We start from the raw sequence: 18,217 nt of genomic DNA, 5'->3' as shown, positions 1-18,217 counted from the left end.
GAACGGCCACAAGCCTGTGTCACCTCCTGCCTCTGAGAGTCCTTTGTGGGTATTAATCTGTGATGTGAATCATATAAAGGAGACGAGGACACAAACTTTAAGTCTTTCCTCAGAGGCGTTCATGGTGTTGCACTTGGTTGTACACATGAAAAAGTTCACATCCCTGAACACCTGGCCGAATGCAACATAAAGTATGTGGGATCTTCAGATGTAGTCTGAATGTAGTTTGAATCCTTTTGTCTCGTGCAGTAACAACAGCAGAAACTGCATCTTCTCTGTACAATCGGCCTTTTTTTGGGACACATTAAATGCACCATGTGATGATGAGTAGGTGGCTGAAGCTGTGACTTTCGCTCTGGGTTGAAGTCTCTCTGGTTTGGTGACGTGGCTCTCTGGATTGCGTGGCTGTTTCCAGGCCTACGTGGAAGCGTCCAGTTGTTGTCAGTGTGTGTAGTCGTGCTGGCTGGCTGCCTGGGTGCAGTGAGGAGGCTAATCCAGTGTGACGAGCCCAGGGAAACTCCTCCTCTGAGAACTCTCTTTAATAGACAGATATGGGTCAGTGCTGCCACATGGACTCACTACAGGAGCTGTGTGGATAGTCATGTGTGTACAGCATGCTGTGTAAATGTTTTTTTTTCTTTAAATGGAAACAGTGGAATCCCCATCAGCAAAAACAGCACAGACCAAAGTTTCCTGTTGATTAAAAAAGCAACATGACACCTTATTTTACCTTATTAACAGCATCCCACCAGCAGAATCAACTGATGTGGTTTTTACCAACTCAAAAGACTGAATTTAGCATGAAATGACTCGGTAAGAATGGCTCAGGCAGGTGAGGGAGCTTTAAGAAAGGAGCACACAGTGATGATTTGTCAAGGCTGAACGTGCAGCAGCAGCAGCGCTGATTGATATTCAGCCTCTACTCAGTTTGTAAAAGCTTTTCCATTTTCTGTTTGACACAGCTGTAGGTGATTCTGTCTTCTGGGAAAATGGAGGTCTGTTTCATGTTCACAGAAACCAAGGCAGTTGCCAACCTGGAATAAATGTAAGAAGAAAAATATCTAGGATGAGGATGTCTCACTCTTACAGCACGTTGCACTGCGCGGTACCATGTTTTACCAAACACTGTCCTCTATCTTCTGTAATGAACGTCACTGTTGTTTCGTTGTTCATCCAACCTTAAAACTGGGAGTGTTCAAGGCTGAAGATTAGTGTTTATCTGCCCCCTCCCCACCCCCAGAACCTCTCCATGAACCCAGTGACCTCCCAGAGTTACCAAACTCCCATGATCCCCAGAGAGATACTGTAGTTGCTGTTTCTTTTTATTATACATTTCTCTATTAGTGCAGTTAATCAAGAGGGATCGCTGATCGAGTGTTTGTTGTGTTGTATTTGTCCTCAAGTATCAGCTCTATAACACAGTATAGACATATACTGTATATATATAATTGAAGGGACAGTCAAAAAGAGAGAGAGTCTATGTAGACTACATACATATGCGCCGGTGGATTTTGTTTTTCTATGTCGTCTGTTTTCTTTGCCTCTGTTCCATTCAGTCTGTCATCTCTCACTCCTGCAGCAGAGCAGCCCTCATTATTAGCTGACTGTTTCACTGTGGACTGTTGAATTATGCATCGTATTCCTGCTCAGAGTGGAGAATGACATGTATGTAAAACAAGATGAAAATATGACTTGGGAATTCTCTTATTATCTTTTTTTGTGCATGTGTGATTTTTGAGTCATTGTCACCATCAAGTTGTTGTCTTATCCACCTGTCTGTGTCTGTGTCTTTAGAGCAGCAGTGTAATGAAACAGATTTAACGTGTCTCAGCTCCGGTGTCACTGAGGTCTTTGCTCGTTCATTAATCTGTTTAAGAGTTTGTTTGTTTGTGTGTATGTGTTGATAAAAAAGGCAGCTGTAGCACCAAGGACCTCATTGTTCAGAGATACGTGTCGATTTTGTGTCTTTATGGATTACGTCCGTATAGAGATTCCTCCAAATGTCCAGTGGCCTTTGCAGGTGTGCAGGTCGAGGTTGTGTATATGTGTGTGTAGCATCATAGGTCGCCCGTGCCAGCAGCGTATTATAACTCATAGTAACGTTTTGTTGTCAGGCGACCTCTAGTGGCTGCAGTGGTTATGACAGGAGAAATTCAGCTGACGTAGAATTAAAGTCTGCGTCAGGAGGTGGTCGCAGTGGATGGGTGGGTTTCTGTTTGAAACTGATTGTCGTCCATGACTTTGTGTTTTATTATTGTAACCATGACGACAAAAGTCATTTATCCTTATTGTTGTGTTGATTTTAACCCAGTCCAATATTCCAAAATCTAACCAAACTGTGACTCCACAGTCTTTGCAATTTCCTGTCACCTCTGAAATTCACTTCATATCAGTCTAAACACAACTATAGAAGTGTGTAACTACTTCCATATTTTTACATAGAGAAAAGCCTGCTCTGCCTCTGCCAGTCACTGGCTGATGTAACAGTAAATCTGTTTCACAAGTGTCTTTAGTTTTTTTTTTTTTGGTAGCTCTTGAATGGCAAAACATCTTGTTTCCCACAGGGAGTGTTGCATTTTTCATCTCCAGTGTTTTTTGGATTGAACAGAGGAAGAGTCTGTGAGGTGGAAAGAAGACAGCTCAGAGTTTAGAGGAAAAACATCCCAGTGTGATGTTCCTGCTGCCAGCGAGGCCTGCAGGTGCTACACACTGAGCAGCAGTTGGCATGTTGTGTTTGATTTGCCTGCCTGCCGTCTCTCTGCCTCGCGTTTCTTGTTTCCTCTGATGTTTGGGTTAAACCGGCAGAGCAGCTGTCATGGATGCTCCCATGGATGCTGACACTAACAAAGCGGTAAATAAAGAGATTAAAAATGGCTTAAAACAGCGGGTAAACACAGTTTCATTCATGAGAAGGTGGCTAATCTGGGTGTAGGTGGATTTACACAGTGCTGCACGCAGAGCAGTTAAATTTACAGATAAAATGCATCTTTTATTTGAAAAGACAGCGGGTTATTGATTTCTTTTTCTGTTATGATGTTTGAGGATCTACCAGACTTCTGTTACACTCACCTCTGCTAGTGAGGAAACACTTCTACACATTTGTTCACATGCAAAATGACATTAATGTACTGTAGTATACACTGATCAGCCACAACATTAAAACCACCCGCATAATATTGTGTAGGACCCCCTCATGCCACCAGAACACCTGCTGGGCCATGGACCAGGAGCGTCCTGTGGTGGAAGCAGATCCTTTAGATCCTGTGGGTTTTGGGGTGGGGCCTCCATGGACCTGGCTTGGATCAGATTGGGATCTGGGGAGTTTGGAGGCCAGGTCAACACCTTGGGCTCTTTGTTGTGTTCTTCAAGACATGTGGGAGCAGTTTTTGAGGTGTGGTGGGAGCACTGTTGTTGTGCTTGGCACATGTCAAAGTAACATCCAGATGACTGGATGAAAAGGACCCAAGGTTTCCCAGCAGAACATTGTATTGTAACGTGTGTGTAGAGGTGTGTGTAGAGACGGTCCAAAGGTGGGACCATATTTATGTCCTTGGGGAAAACAAACTTGTGGGATGATTTGTGAGCTTGACGCTGTTTGTCTCTGCGCTATAGAGACAAAAGATCTGCTTAGATATGATCAGAAATAAATCTTGAAGATTCACATTTGTTCTCATCATACAAATTACAGTTGCAGATAAACCAGAACAAAAACTTCCCTTGACATCTTTTTGCCTTTTTAACCTAAATATCTCACCACAATCTGTCTCTGCTATTGAACATGATGCTGATCTGGTGATTAAAGCTCTTTTGACTGTTGCACTCATACCATTTCTCTGTGGATCAATTACAAGCTAACTGCCTCAAATATAAAAAGCTGTTCGTCTTATTTCACTCTATAATCCCCTGCCTGGATCTATAGAATATTAGCCGTGGTAATACTACACTAATACGGTTTGATTATTCATTAGCGTGATGTAAAAGTGAAGAATAAATGAAATTGTGTAAAACTCTTCCCGTGTCTTCTCCTCTCTTCTCTTCAGGATGACAGTTCACTGAGCAGCGAGGAGGAGGCAGAGATGAGCGAGCCCACATGGCTAGCAGCTGATCTGGGAGCAGCGTCTGACCTGAGCCCGCCAAGCCGAGGAGAGAGGATGCGCCACAGTCCCCAGAACACGCACAGCAAGGAGGACGACGGTAAGGATAATTAAAGATAATGTCGTAGCTGCTATTAATATCATGTTGCTGCTGTTGGATCTTCAGAGGAACAGTCTGGTTTAGGTACAAATGAATCATGTATCATGTGTGATCAGGCTGTGCTTTCATTATATTCCCTACAAACTGTGTTCATATTCTTTTGTTTACTGTGTGATATAGAGTGACAGTATGTTCTAATATAACTGGAGTTATATGGTATCTCTGCAGCCCTGACATGCAGTAATCATGGCTTTAAAATTCTTTTAGCGCGTACAGTATACTGTACCTGAATGTCATAGTTAATATGGAAGTGATATACTATAATTAGGTTATTGCTTTTAATTGCAACATAGATTTTGTTTTTCAAAGAGTGACCCAGAGTCTGTGTCTTTTTCTTCACTCTCCATCGTCTTTTTACTCTCCTCTGTCTCTTTCTCTCTCTGTCGCTGTTACGAGCTTTATATTTACTATAGCGTTCTGGAAATATCATCATTTTGAGTGTGTGTGTGTGTGTGTGTGTGTCTGGCAGAGAATATCAGGGAGTCTGGAAAGTGAGATGAAGTATAAGATGATCGCGAACATACAGACAGATTGTGCACATTCAGTCGATTGTTTCATCCTTGGGGAAACTGCAAAGTAACATGTCCAAACAGATTAAAGGGCTCGTGTTATGGAGGTGTTTTTTCAGCTCCACCCTGACCTCTTTGTTAACCCTTTCTCTCTGTCTTTATGCTGAGCCGTCACTCTTCTTCCTCTTCTCTCTGCCACTTTCTATCCCTTTGTTTCTCTCTCCTCTCTCATTTTCTTGCTTTCTGCCTGGATGTCGCTCTCCTCTCTGTCATCCATGCTTCTCCCTCTCACACAGTATCCTCTCCTCTCTGCCTGACACTCTCCTCCTCTCTCTCTCTCTCTCTGCACTGAAAGGCTTCCCGTTGTGAGGAGCGCTCACTTTGAAGAAAGCTGTATTGTTTCATAATGCTGCAAGGATACAGCAATTACCTGCTAATGTAACAAGTGGGCTGTGCGTATACTTGTATGTATGTGTGCGTGTGTGAGACCTATTCCATGCATATTTGAACGGTACTGTAATGCACTGTACCCAATAGTGAGTCACCATGTGTGTGGTTGTGTTTCTCCGCCGCTCCTTTAAAGTGTTACTGAGCAAAGACAATACGGGCAGTAGTGTAGTGAAACAAGCCCAGGTGTGTGTGTGCGCTTGTGTGTGTTGATGTGAGTCGAGTTGGCGGTTCAGTGCCAGGCGGGAGTAAGTGCTCCAACCAATCTCCATCAAGATCTTTCTCTCTGCTGCTGCTCTTCCTCCATGCCTCTGCTGGATGAGGGATGATGAAATGGGAAGAGGAGGAATGAAAGGATGAGTAAAGGAAAAGAGGTGTGTGTGTTAGCATGTGTGTGTGTGACTACAGTAGGTGGCAGAGTGTATAAGGCCTTGTCATTAAAAGGTCACTCTGCTCCCTACCACCTCATATAGAAGCCAGAGGAGGGTTGTAGGCGTCCAAATGCCACAATACTCAGAGGAGTTGAGAGGCAGAGTTGAAGTGCCTTTCCTGCTCAATTAGACTCCAAACCAAGGAAACAGGCAGGCAGCAGAGCCTCCTCTTATTTCTCTAATGCACAGTGTTAGTAATGTATAAAACACTTCAGCTGGGTGGAGGTTTGGGTGAGCGGATGGCCTGAAGTCTGGCCAGATACACAGATCTGTAGGAAATTGGGAAATGTTCAGGGTTAAAAGCTGAAATGTTTCTGAAAATGAAAACATGTCCTTGAAAGTGAGTGAACCTTGAGGAAAACTCTGCCTTGGATTTTGATTCATTTGGTGTTAAGATTAAAACATGAGCTTCCTGTGATGTCTGTTTGCTCCACACAAAATGAAACACCTCTGAGATGTGAAGCTGAAAGTTTATTCTGTAGTTTCCTCCTCTCCTTTAACCAAACCAATCAGAGAGCTGATGTTTGTTTGGTAACACAGATGGGTCTAGCCGCCCTCCTCCACTTCAGACAGATATCCATCTGTGCTGAGACAGGTCAGGCCAATCACAACCATTTATCTAAAATAGAGCGGTGATTGACAGAGGAGTGCTGGTGAGGCACTTTCATTAACGACCAAGATGGCTGCCGCTACTGAGACAGTATTAAACGAACTGGACGGTGTATATTCCCTAAAAGAAGAACAAACTACTGCACTTAGAGCGTTTGTTGACCGAGTGGCCCTGCTGGTTGTGTCACACGTTTTGTTTCCCTGATTGATCAGAGGTCTATCCAATTTTGTCCAGAGGCCTTTTGCTCTCTGACTGTTGATAACACCGCTTAGAAATAAAAAATTAACTGAAGGGTTCCAGACCCATTTGCGTCAGGCTACTTCAGCAGAGCTCTTGAAAGTAAACGCTGAAATATTTTTAACTCTTCTTGCTGTGCTCTCCCTGTGCTGAAAGCCTCTCTGAGCACTGCAGGGAACTCGCAGCAGCTCTTTTCCTCCGACAGCGAGGAGATGGAGGAGCTGCTGCTGCCTCTGTTTGAACGTGCAGCCAAAGAGCTTGTGGTTGATCTGACTCCCAGAGTTAATATCAGGTGGGTGTTTTCCTAACCAGAAAGCTGTCAGGGCATTTAACTGGAGTAGGCAGCTCATTTCAGTACAGCAGATGGCCCGCGCACACACACACACTTACACGCCCATGTCCAACTCAGAAGCAGCCAGTAAATCACTCTTAAGAGCTTCTGACCGCCACCTTGCTTTTCTTCTTTTCTGGTCCACTCATCTTAACAGTGACAGCTGAAGTGAAAAGCTTTTATTGTCTGATGGTTCAGACTGGCGGTTTGAAACCTGTGGCTGCTGGCTGACTGATGAGTCCAGGAAAACCTGGTGTTAAAAGTTGCATAAAGACAGCCAGTGGCCTCACAGTCTGGTGAGCAGGAGATTATTGGACTTCACAGAGGATCTGAGCCAGTGATCTGAGGCTGATGTCCCTGAGGTTGGGAGCTACCTGTGGACTGGTAAAGAAAAAATCCACACAGGCAGGTTAACATTAAAATTACTAAGAACGTTTGTTCCATCTGGGACAGGCATTTAGTTCTTCGGTCCTTGAGCTGGTCAAACATTCCATCATCGAAGCGTCACTGAGAAAACGGCCGTGGCTTTCTTCATCTCTGAAAGCCTTCGCTGAAAGATATGTGGTTATCGCCCGACAGTTACAAAATGAAGTGCTAGTAGCAAACCAGCACACTGCGGCGAGGCTAACCTTGACTCGGAGCTGTCACTGTGAATTTATTCAGCTAATGCTATAGGATCCAACCTTGGACAGAACCCATCCTGGCCGGCAGGCGAGCTGGGTCACCAGATCTGCTTGCACTTGCAATAGACTCATTTCATGACGCTTATATTCTGTAGCTCTCGGAGAGGGTGTGTGGGCATGTATGAGATTGTGTGTGTGTGCACTCTATCCCTCTCCACATCACTCTGCCTCCAAGGGTCCGTGCTCTTTAGAAGTGGCCCCTCCACTGCCTCTCAATCCTGGCCAGCGAGCATCCTCTCACCCCCCCGCTCCTGAAGAGACATCTACACCAGATCCTCTCTGTGCTGCTGACCTACCCGCCTGAGAGGCTCCTGTCTGCTGCACAGCACAGCAGAGTGCCAGGCCTCCTTTTCCTGGAGCCTCTTGTTCTGTAGAAAAGGGTTAGTGATAGAGAGGGCTTGTGTGAAGATGGAGATGACATTACAGGTCCTCTCCACAGGGGATAAAGTGAAGAGAGCGAAGGAAAAAACAGAGTGTAGAGGATGAAGAGGGGAAGGAAATGGCGAGAGCGAGAGGGAGGATAAAGATGACGCTGTGTAGGAAGGAGAGGAATGCATGGAAACAAGAAGAACAAAATGGCGGGAATAGATAGGCCAATTTATTGATCTGCTGACATACTGAGCTTGACATTGTCTGTGACTACTGATATTACAGTAAAGTAGTTTCCTTCTTTCTTTCTAATGGAGGAGTGGCAAGAGGAGAGAGAAGGAGAGAGAAAGAGACAGTGGGTCAAACAGATTAGTGGATTCTCATCCTGACATCCCTACATGCCTCTTATCTCCTATATTCCCCACCTCTCTGTCTCCCTCCCTCCATCTCTATCCATCCATCATTTAGCAGGCTAGCTTTCAGCACTTCTCTCCGTATTCTGAATGTGAGTACAGATCAGATCCAGGTCTCTGAAGATCATTTTGTGCCAGCTTAATACAGAAATTTATTGTTCATAAGCCTCAGGTAAATTTTTCATCCTTTCATCTGTGCTGCCTCTTAATTGTCCTCCTTTTATGCGCACATCATTATCTTGATATTGCTTAGAAGTGTTTAGTGTGCAGTCCTCAGTTGGTGGATGTCCCCTTTACAGTAAGCTGGATCATCTCTATTACAAGAAACACAGAATAAATACAGGATCTGGTGGTTATCTGGAAAACTGAGACATGCATACAGCTAATCCCAAATAAGACCTTAGCCAGAATCACAGATATCCACACTGTGCATGAATGTGACAAAAGAAAAGAACATTGTCACCTGCTGCTTTAACTCATCTTATCCTTCAAAGACAGACAAAAATGACAGGTTGATGAATAAATGAGACTGTCCTCCTGCCAGCAGCTTATTATTAGTCACGTTTCACTGAGAGGTGTCCTCTGGTGGTCGTAGTAACGAGCGGAGCAAAGGAGGAAGTCAGCTGACGGAGTGTAAAGAGCAACAGATCCCACAGTAGGCAGGAGGTTGGGATGGTTGGCTGCTGTTCGTCTCCGGTCCAGACCTCACTGTGATCTTTCTCTGAACCTAACCAATTCGTTTTTGTTTCTAAATCAAACCAAACCATAACTGTTCCATAAGCTTAGCCGCTTGTTTATTATTGTCCCCATGGCGACGTAGGTCGTGTGTGCTGCTGCCAGTATACTCTGTGTGACTGTTATTGTAGACATGATAATAAAAGTCCGGTACACTGTGCCAGTTTATGAAGATGGGCAGGTCTCATATGACTGATCATGATTATTATGTAGGTCTCTAACATGTGGCGTTTCTCAAGGCTCAGTTCTGAGGCTTCTGATTTTCTATACACATCCTCTAACCAGCATTATTTACCAAAACAATCACTTTATGTTACAAATGTCAGAGTATTAAATTTAAAGTCTTGGTTTGTCTGCTGTTGATTAATCAGAAACAGTCATACCTGTGTGTTTATTATGTCCAGATCACAATATTGACATACTATATGTGACATGCTCTCCTTGCTTGACAGTGAGAAAGTTGTTCATGCTCTTGTGTTAACTAGATTGTTAGTTTCTCTACTGTCGTCTCTCTAAGAACACTGCTGCATTTCTAGGAACAAAATTTAATTTGCTGCTGCTAAAATATTTACATGAACCTGGAGGACAGCATTTTTACATCCTTGCATGGGCTAGGATCCTTTAGAATTGGTGTTAACAGTCTCTGCTCATTCAGTCAGGCATACACCTGGTCAAAGAGGCAGCACACAGGGATGCAGATGGACTAACAGGGAGCAGTTTTCAGAGATGCAGTCAGGTGAACAGTCAGGAAAACAGGCAGGAATTCAGCCAGGCTGCAGTTAATAAAGACATCAGGGGAGCAGAGTTTACCTCCCTGCCTGCACTCCCTCTCCCCTCAGGGACAGAGCCACCGCCACACACACACACACACACACACACACATCTACGCACCTAACCATGATGATGTACACACACATACCCACACTAGCAGGCTGCAATTCTAGAAATCCCTGTCACTTTCACACACATGCATGCATGTAAAAGTGTGTATATATTGTATTTATGCACAGTAAACACACACACACACACACACACACACACACTGGTGCTGTAGGCCAGCGGCCCACATGGTCTAATGTGTTAAAGTGGTGCAGCAGAGGAAAGTAGGGCAGTGGGAAACAAACGACAGGATGACTTTGATCCCCTTCCTCCTCCCTTCCACCCCCCTCACCCCTGCTACCCAGAGCCAAATGGAGGGGGTGAAGAGAAGAGGGGCAGCGAGGAGGGAGAGGGTCTGAACTGCAGGATGGATGGAGGGATGGAGGTCAGGCATTCAGCTGAATTAGAAAGAGAGGAGAGGAGGGAGCGTTGGATTAAATCATCCTCTCTGTCAGTAGTAAACTGGATGCTGCTGGATGGAGGCCAACAGATTGAGACTGGCTCATTTCAGTGAGATGAAACCAGAGCACAGTTTTTCTTCGGGAGTGTCACCCAAAAAAAAAAAAAGAAAAAAGAAAAAAATGACTGAAAATCCCCATGAAACCAGGAGGGATGGTAATGATGGGTCTGCATTGATTGTCAGCAGTTTAGCACATGATTTATGTCCAGTGTCAAGGTTCAGTGCCAATGCAGGAAGCAGTGTGTGCCCTTTATTAAAAAGATGGAGAGTAAAGGTGTGGAGGTCAACATGGTGGACGGGTTAGTATGTCAGACTTTCCTTCAGGACACCAAGGTTCTCCTGTTGTTGCTGTGTTGTTGTCTTTCAGCTGTAACTCTGTGAGGTCTTGTAATTGGTATGAGTCTAATCTTACTAGTTTTCTGCAGAGGTGCAGTTCTTTGGATTGTGATCTCAACCTCTCGTCGCAGGTTACACATCATGTGTAACCTGTTGGGATTTTCCTCTCTCATATTGTTTCCTTTGAGTAGTTTTTAAAAGAATTGGGTAAGAGGAGGTAAAACTATTTCAGTGTTTAACCAAGATAAGAGGGGAAGGTCTGATAAGGAAAGTTCCTGCTGCAGAAGTATGTCATTTTTCTTTTTTCCAGTATCATTTTTGCAACACCTCACATTTGCTGTGTGACTACTAGAGAGGTTGGAACCACTGGTCTGCTTCACAAACTCCTCCACTCACTGACTGTAAATAATACGACTGGTTGAACATACAGTTCAAGTATTTTATATATTAGTATATTATAAATGTTTTCTTTATAAACACACAGTTTGATGACTGTGTGTTTCATCACTTTTCAACAATCATCATGACCAAAGTGACAACATCTATAAAATGATCTGGTTTGTAAAAATAATAAAGTAATGTACAGATATGACATAGCTGCCGCAGAGTTTCTGTACAGTGATCCAGTTCACAAGGAACTAAATGTGAAATAAAGAAAATCTGAAAACTGTCAGGGCTCAGTTCATGTCTGAAAATGTGTGCTCACAGGAAATACAACTCCACATGCAGGAATTAGTAAAAAAGAAAGAAATCAGTGAAGAATCTAAATATTGTGGTGTTGTTCTGGATCTGTGAACTCACCTGACTGGTTCATTTGGCTGCAGTAACTGAGATGTTCAAGTACCTGGACAGACTCCTGTAAAACAGTCTGGTCTGTAGCTAAAACCTATGACTGGGCTCTCTACTAAATCCATCATGGCTCTCTTGGATTAATCAGATCTTTGTGAGGTTTTTAAAAACACATTGAACAGAAGGTAACTTTAGTACTGTGGGACACTTTGGATAAAAGCATCTGCATGGCAAATTACTGCGCCCAGTGAACTTTAAATTACAGTGAGTCTTATGAATATTTCTCATGTAAATGCCTTATTTTTCCAGCAGGCATACACACACACATACACACACAGTTTTAGGTTATTGTGATGTCAGCCTGCTGGAGGACCGGTGGCCAACTTAATGGAGGCAACATTAAAAATGCACAGAGGCATTAACATGTGACATTTCCATTGTACAGACTCTATGATTTTGTGTTTTTTACCAAATGCATCTGAATGTGCTGCAGGTTTTGTTACTGTTTGTTTGTGCTCTTTACATCATCTTATTTGCGTATGTGATATATGCACATTAATTATTGTGTATATGTTTGCATATGTTTTTGCACAGATATCTTGTCTAGCTGCATGTAAATGAACATTGTATGCATATACATGCTGTCAGTATGTGTGTGTGTGTGTTGGTGAGCGATGCTCTCTACTATACGGGGTACAGCAGCTGCTTAATTATTAACACCCCTCATCTCACCCCCACCACAAGACTTAAACTCAAATAAAAAGCTATGCAATTAATATTACAAACTCTCCATACTGCTGCTCAACACACACACACACACACACACACACACACACACACACACACACTCAGAGGGGGTGATGCTGATAACTAGCCTAACAATTTGTGTTGCTTACAGGAGTGAGCACCAGCTGTGTCTGAGCACAACCTGTTGACATATTTATATTGTTTGTACTGTGTGTGTGTGTGTGTGTGTGTGTGTTGTTCCCTTGTGTATTTGTCTAAACGGTGATGTACAGTATAGTTGTGTATCTAAGTTGCAGTTTTTCCTCCCGTGTGTATGCGTGTGTGTGTATGTGTGTGTGTTCCTTTTGTAAGTGCAATTAGCCGGTTGACTTGTAGCGGAGTGCAGTAGCCTCCTGCCTGGCTGTAATGAGGTCTGGAGCTGCGAGAGACCGAAACCTCTACAACCTTTTCAAAGTGTCTGACTGAACTCTCTAAGCTCTCAAAGCAGCATGGACACTGTTTTTTCCTGCATATCAGATGCTCACCAGTGTAGTGAGAGTATTAAGTGCACCAGACTAAATTGGTAATTGGCCTTGTAGCTGTGTCCACTTTGTTGTGTGATGTGCAGTATTTTGTGGAAGTGAACTTGCAGTAGCAGTTAGAGCTTAGTATCTGAAAGAAACAAGTTCAGGGAAATTTCTCCACAGCTATTAATTAAATTGCTCTAAAATTTAGTCAGACATTCATTGTCCCCAGATGATGAATCCTGAACATTAGGGATCCCTGACTTTTCCTCAAGCACAACTATGAGGTGGTCGTTTGTGGTTTGGAGGGAAATGTCTCAACAACTATTGGATAAATTGAGATGAAATGCAACTAATAACTAATAACTTGAGTGATTTCTTAACTTTTCATCAAGCTATTAGCATGGCTCTTAACTTGGAGGCTGATTGTTGTTGGTTCAGTGGTTAAATTAGTCGTAGAGTTTCGTAATCTTCAGTCAGAAGCAGCCAAACAGAGCTGCCTTCGCCAGAAACACAACCAAAAGTATCTGTCAAACTACTAGTTTTTAGTGGGCTGCACAATAAACAAGTGTCAGCGAGATACATGAGGCACATAACTTTAAAAATACAATAGAGTGAAATCAGAAAACGTTGTTCTGCCCACGATGAAACCAGACACATTGAATGAGATTTGTGTGATCTGAATTGTTGCCTGAAGATGTTTTAATAGTTGCAAGAGGAGAAAAAGAACAACATTCTTCTGTTTGGATTTAAGCTTTTATAGAAATTGATCTGAATGTTTTGGCTAAAAACACTGTTGCCTGAACTTTACAGTCCAACATATTTGGGTCATTTTTGTTCCTCAGTGACCTGAGCTGAAGACTGACAGCAGAACAATGCGTGATCCACTCTCCTTGTTTTTCCCTGTCAGTGTCACAGTGTCACACGTCCCGCATCCTTGACCCTCCACCCTTTTCCTGCCTTCCCCACCACCCCCCGACCCACTTTAACAAACCCTGCAAGGTTCAAGGTGTGTGTATTTGTGTGGTTGGGGGTGTTGTTAAGACCTTGGGAGTGTCGCTGTGTGTTCTCTTATTGTTTTATGGTTCGGAGGGTTGAGCATCCAAAGGTTGCTCAATAAAATCTGTCCCAATCTGAAATTTGTACCCATGGTTATCAGCCAGCCCCTTCTTCAGGAACATAAAGCTCCACACACACACACACACACACACACACACACAAACATGTGCAGTGCCTTTTAAGTCAGTGCAATAAAACAAAGAGACAGATACACACCTGAGGGAGCACCTCACTCTCCAGCGGCAGGACGGCTGTAGTGGGACCTGAGTGGTTTAGAGCTGATAACACAGAGAACAGAGAGGGATCTATGTTTCTGTTGTCATGGGGAAAAAAAAAGAATTTAATATGATAGGACGTCTGGGCCTGTGAGGACTGGAATATGCAGGCGGGCACACACATATAACACACACAGCCTGTTCAGTATCTTTGCTGCAGACAAAGAATCTGTGGGCTGTTGTAAAGATGCAGAGAGCGCTAGTTTAAATTCATTTCAAAAAATCAATCTCAGAGCTTCTGTTGCGCTCCTGTCGTATGAGTTTCTTTTCTTTACGACTTGTTAGTCAACATCAACGAACAGCTCGAGATGGTTGGATCATTACAGGATTAGTTAATTCAATTAGCCTTTCTTCTGCTTCTACCTGCAGGTGTGATCTCTATCTCACATGACGCAGGTGGAAGACAGTAAAATACTGCTTTGCCCTGACTTTAAATAGAATCATTATTTTGTGACTTACATGTGTTGTGGTGTTAATTGTACCTCAGTTCCTGTATTGTGATGCGATATTGAGGATGTATTGTGTTTTCCAAATTGCTACACTCTTAACTGATGTATTTTCACTGATGTGAGAATCCATGTTTATTTTTCAGGCACTGCTGTATTATCAAGTGCAGTCAGATATATCAGAGCTCTCAGAAAAATCTTGACTTTCCCCGTCATAATTACACGTTCGTGAAGGCTCCTAATTACAATAACTCCAACATGACATGAATGCAGCACGACTATTAGCCAGAACATTCTTTTTTATGGAGACGTTTTTGCTTTTGTTCATTCAATAGAACCTCTGACTTTCTAAAATTCACACTTCTCGTGCAGAACTGATTTTGCCACCGATAAAGGAAAATGGGTGCAGAGAAATCTGATGAGCTACTGCAGCCAATTTTTACCAGGACATAGTAGTATATTAATAATATATTATCACATTATTATATCATTCTCTGTTTATTAGAAGACAGCAGTCCAAGGCAGCAAATGCGTGTTAACTGATGATTACTGTTTCTTACTGTGGCCCTCCATCACACAATATATACTGTACATGAAACTAATCAGAGATGTGACTTATTGTATCTGAAAATAAAGCGTGGTCGGTGTCTGTGACAGAGTGGAGGTTTAGAAGAGACAGAGATGTATGAAGAGAATGATGATGGAGAAAAAGCAGTGAACCTAAAGAACAGAGGCTAAAGAGAGTGAAGAGGAGCTGTGGAGGAGAGAGAGAGAGGAGACTGTGCGGAGGTTAGGAGTGGAGGCTTGCCCTGGAGGTGGACCAGATGAGACAGATGTTACAGAGACAGAGGGGTGGAGGGGCTCTAACCCTCCAATCCAAACCACCCAGATGTTTAAGCTTGAACTCACTGTGGCCTTCTGAGCATCCACATCTTTCCCTCCATCTCCACATCTATCCATCCATCCACAGCCCCGAACTCACTCCTCCTGTTTCCTCTTTATTTTCTGCTTCTTTCCTCCCTCTCCACCCCACACCCCCGCCCCCATCCCTTCATATGCTGTAAGCAGACACACAAAACCTAAACCCTGAAATAATCGTCATCTTCACTGCTCTTCCCACTCCCCCTCTGTCCACACACACACACACACACACACACACACACACACCCTAACACAGATCTAGGGATAGATTTGCGCTTCATCCTTTATACATGTTGACATACAAGACAGACACACAAACTTTTACACACACACATGCAGATTTGTAAAGGATTACCATGTACACATGCTGCACACATCTCTGAGCTGCAGTTTAGATGCCTTCTCACACACACACACACACACACACACACACACACACAAACCTCGCACACAGTTGTCATCTGTTGGTTTTAGCAGCATCAGTAGATAAATCCTGTCCTAACACTATTAGCTTTATACTGCTCTGTATATTCAGACTCAAACATAAGTAATCTGTGTAACAGAGTGTGATTTTTTTTCTTTTCTTTTCAGTGAAAATATTTTTTGATTCATGTCCAGCAGGAAGTTCTCATACACCAAAAGCTTCTCAAGTTTGAAAAAGGGGATGAGAATCGATTTTCTTCCCTGGTCAGTTTTGACCTTTTGCGGTCCATTATCCATAGTAAAGCCTCGCCTCCAGGTTATGAATCACTTTCTACAGGACATGGAGAATGTCAGCTGTCAGTCACTGTGGAAAAAATCAGTAGACCTCAGAGGATAAGAGACACCAATCAGAATCACCTCAATGTGATACTGTAGTTATACTGTAGCTGAGACGCCATCGTTTCAGTGTCAGTTTGTCTGCACACCAAGGAGCAAATTAGGTGGAAGTCTGGTCTGGAGATTTGTGTCATGATATGTAGCTTGTTATCACTAAATGCCAAGTAAACAAAACAGAGTTGATTCCAAATTCTCAAATTTGTCTGTGGATGTAACAGCGAGCTGAGTTGATGGAAGTTTGCGCTGCCCACATGCCTTCTGATTACAATTTTAATTAGATGTCTGTAATTAGTGCTAAATAAATAAAACTAAATTCATTAACAATTTATTATATATCAAGCAAAATGCAAAACATTTCCTACTTCAGCCTCTCAAACCTGAAGATTTGCTGCTTTATTTTATATCATTGTGAATTGAATATCTTCAGCTGCCAGACTGTTGTCAGATAATTTTAAGACATCACTTTGTGCTCTGGGAACTGTGACAGATGATTTTTCAACTATTTTTGAACCATTTTATTTACAAAATAAATTACTTCAGTTAATTATTGCCCAATTTAGGACTAAGTGCTTTCATTTCCATGCTAAGAGAGCAGCAAAAAGACAGATACAAGTCGACAAATATCATTGTACAATCAGAATACCTGAAGAAATGAGGCAGTAGGTGAAAACCAAGCATTCAGACACAGTCAAAGAAATAAAAGAGTGTGCTGCAGCTTACGGTGTCTTTTCAGACTAACAGCTTCAAATCATTTCACACCCTGAGAAGTTTCTTTCTCTGACATTACAGTCAGTGGCATCGCATTTTTACCGTTATAGACATTATCATAAGTAAACAGATGATTATTTTTTAATGAGTCTCCTGTTGTGGCTTTTCACCCTGATTATATCAGAGCTGCAGGGAATTTCACTTTCTCTTATTAGTGTATTTGTTTATTCGCTCCCTGCTTACAGCTTCCCAGGCCTCCTTCCCTCCCGTGTACCTTCCTTCCTCCACATCAGCGTTAGATGGTTTGTTTTCTCTGCCCAGCTCGGCCGTGCTTCTCTTCTCTTTTACCTTTTTTTCTCTGTCCAAATTCTGCTTTATTTGTCACTGATGAATGAGAGAAAGCCACTGGGCTCTGGTGAAATTCTTCTTTATGGAGTTTAGCCTCCCTTTAACAGAAAAAGTCTAATCATTCTCTTTGTCTTTTCTATCAGATAAAGCTCCATCCTGCTCATCCTCTCTCTCCTCTCCCCATTCAAACCTTATCTGCCGTTTGACTTTTTTTTCTTCTTCTTGGTATTCAAGCCTTTCATCTGAAAGAGAAGGGGAGAGAGAATGAAAGTGTACAGAGTCAGGGGCAGGTCGTCGCCCTGCAAAGAGCTGCAGTGTCATTTTCTGAATACGAGAGAAGAAAACACACATTTCTCTCACATTCCTGCATTACCGACATTTTATTACCGCCACTCTCTTTCTCTTCCACTCTAATGCTTGTGTGTGATTTCATGTTCGTCTGTGTGTGTTTGTTCAGGTACATCTGTGGAAAAAGGATGTGTGGTCCCTCTCCCACTCTCTATTCTCTATCACTCACTTAATCAAACGCACCAACACACACACACACACACAGAGTCGTTTTCCTGCCAAATATCTAAATGGCTGCTGCTAGCAATTATTATCATGATGACTTATTATTTAAAAGATGATCACTCGATTGTTTGATCTAAAAAAAAATCAAAAATACTAGAAAATACTGTTTTGTTTTTGTTGTTATTTTTCCACCAAAATCCAAAAATATCTCAAAAATAGTTCAATCTCTTATATTAAATAAAGAGCGAACATGGTGTCAGCAGAAACCAGGAAGGGTGTTGTTTTCTCTTTGTGTTACAGGTGAAAACTAACCACATACACACACACACGCACACAGACAGACACACACAGGAGGAAGGTGGGCAGTGTGTTTTATGGACGGCAGTCCTTGGCCT

General features: G+C 42.8%; 1 protein-coding gene across 3 annotated transcripts in view; it reads left to right on the top strand.

Annotated features, from left to right (window-relative positions):
• LOC108873291 (nucleolar protein 4-like) overlaps nt 1-18,217 on the top strand; it is a 128,092-nt gene that overhangs the window by 68,648 nt on the left and 41,227 nt on the right. For all 3 annotated transcript variants that reach the window (XM_018661470.2, XM_018661469.2, XM_051071468.1), the window contains one exon: nt 4,041-4,194. In XM_018661470.2, coding sequence (XP_018516986.1) covers nt 4,041-4,194 — 154 coding nt within the window. The remainder of the gene's footprint in view (nt 1-4,040; nt 4,195-18,217) is intronic.

Source organism: Lates calcarifer, linkage group LG6, assembly GCF_001640805.2.
Source record: "Lates calcarifer isolate ASB-BC8 linkage group LG6, TLL_Latcal_v3, whole genome shotgun sequence".
Classification (NCBI taxonomy): domain Eukaryota; kingdom Metazoa; phylum Chordata; class Actinopteri; family Centropomidae; genus Lates; species Lates calcarifer.
Note: the sequence above shows the minus strand (reverse complement) of the source record. Positions and strands in the feature narration are given on the sequence as shown.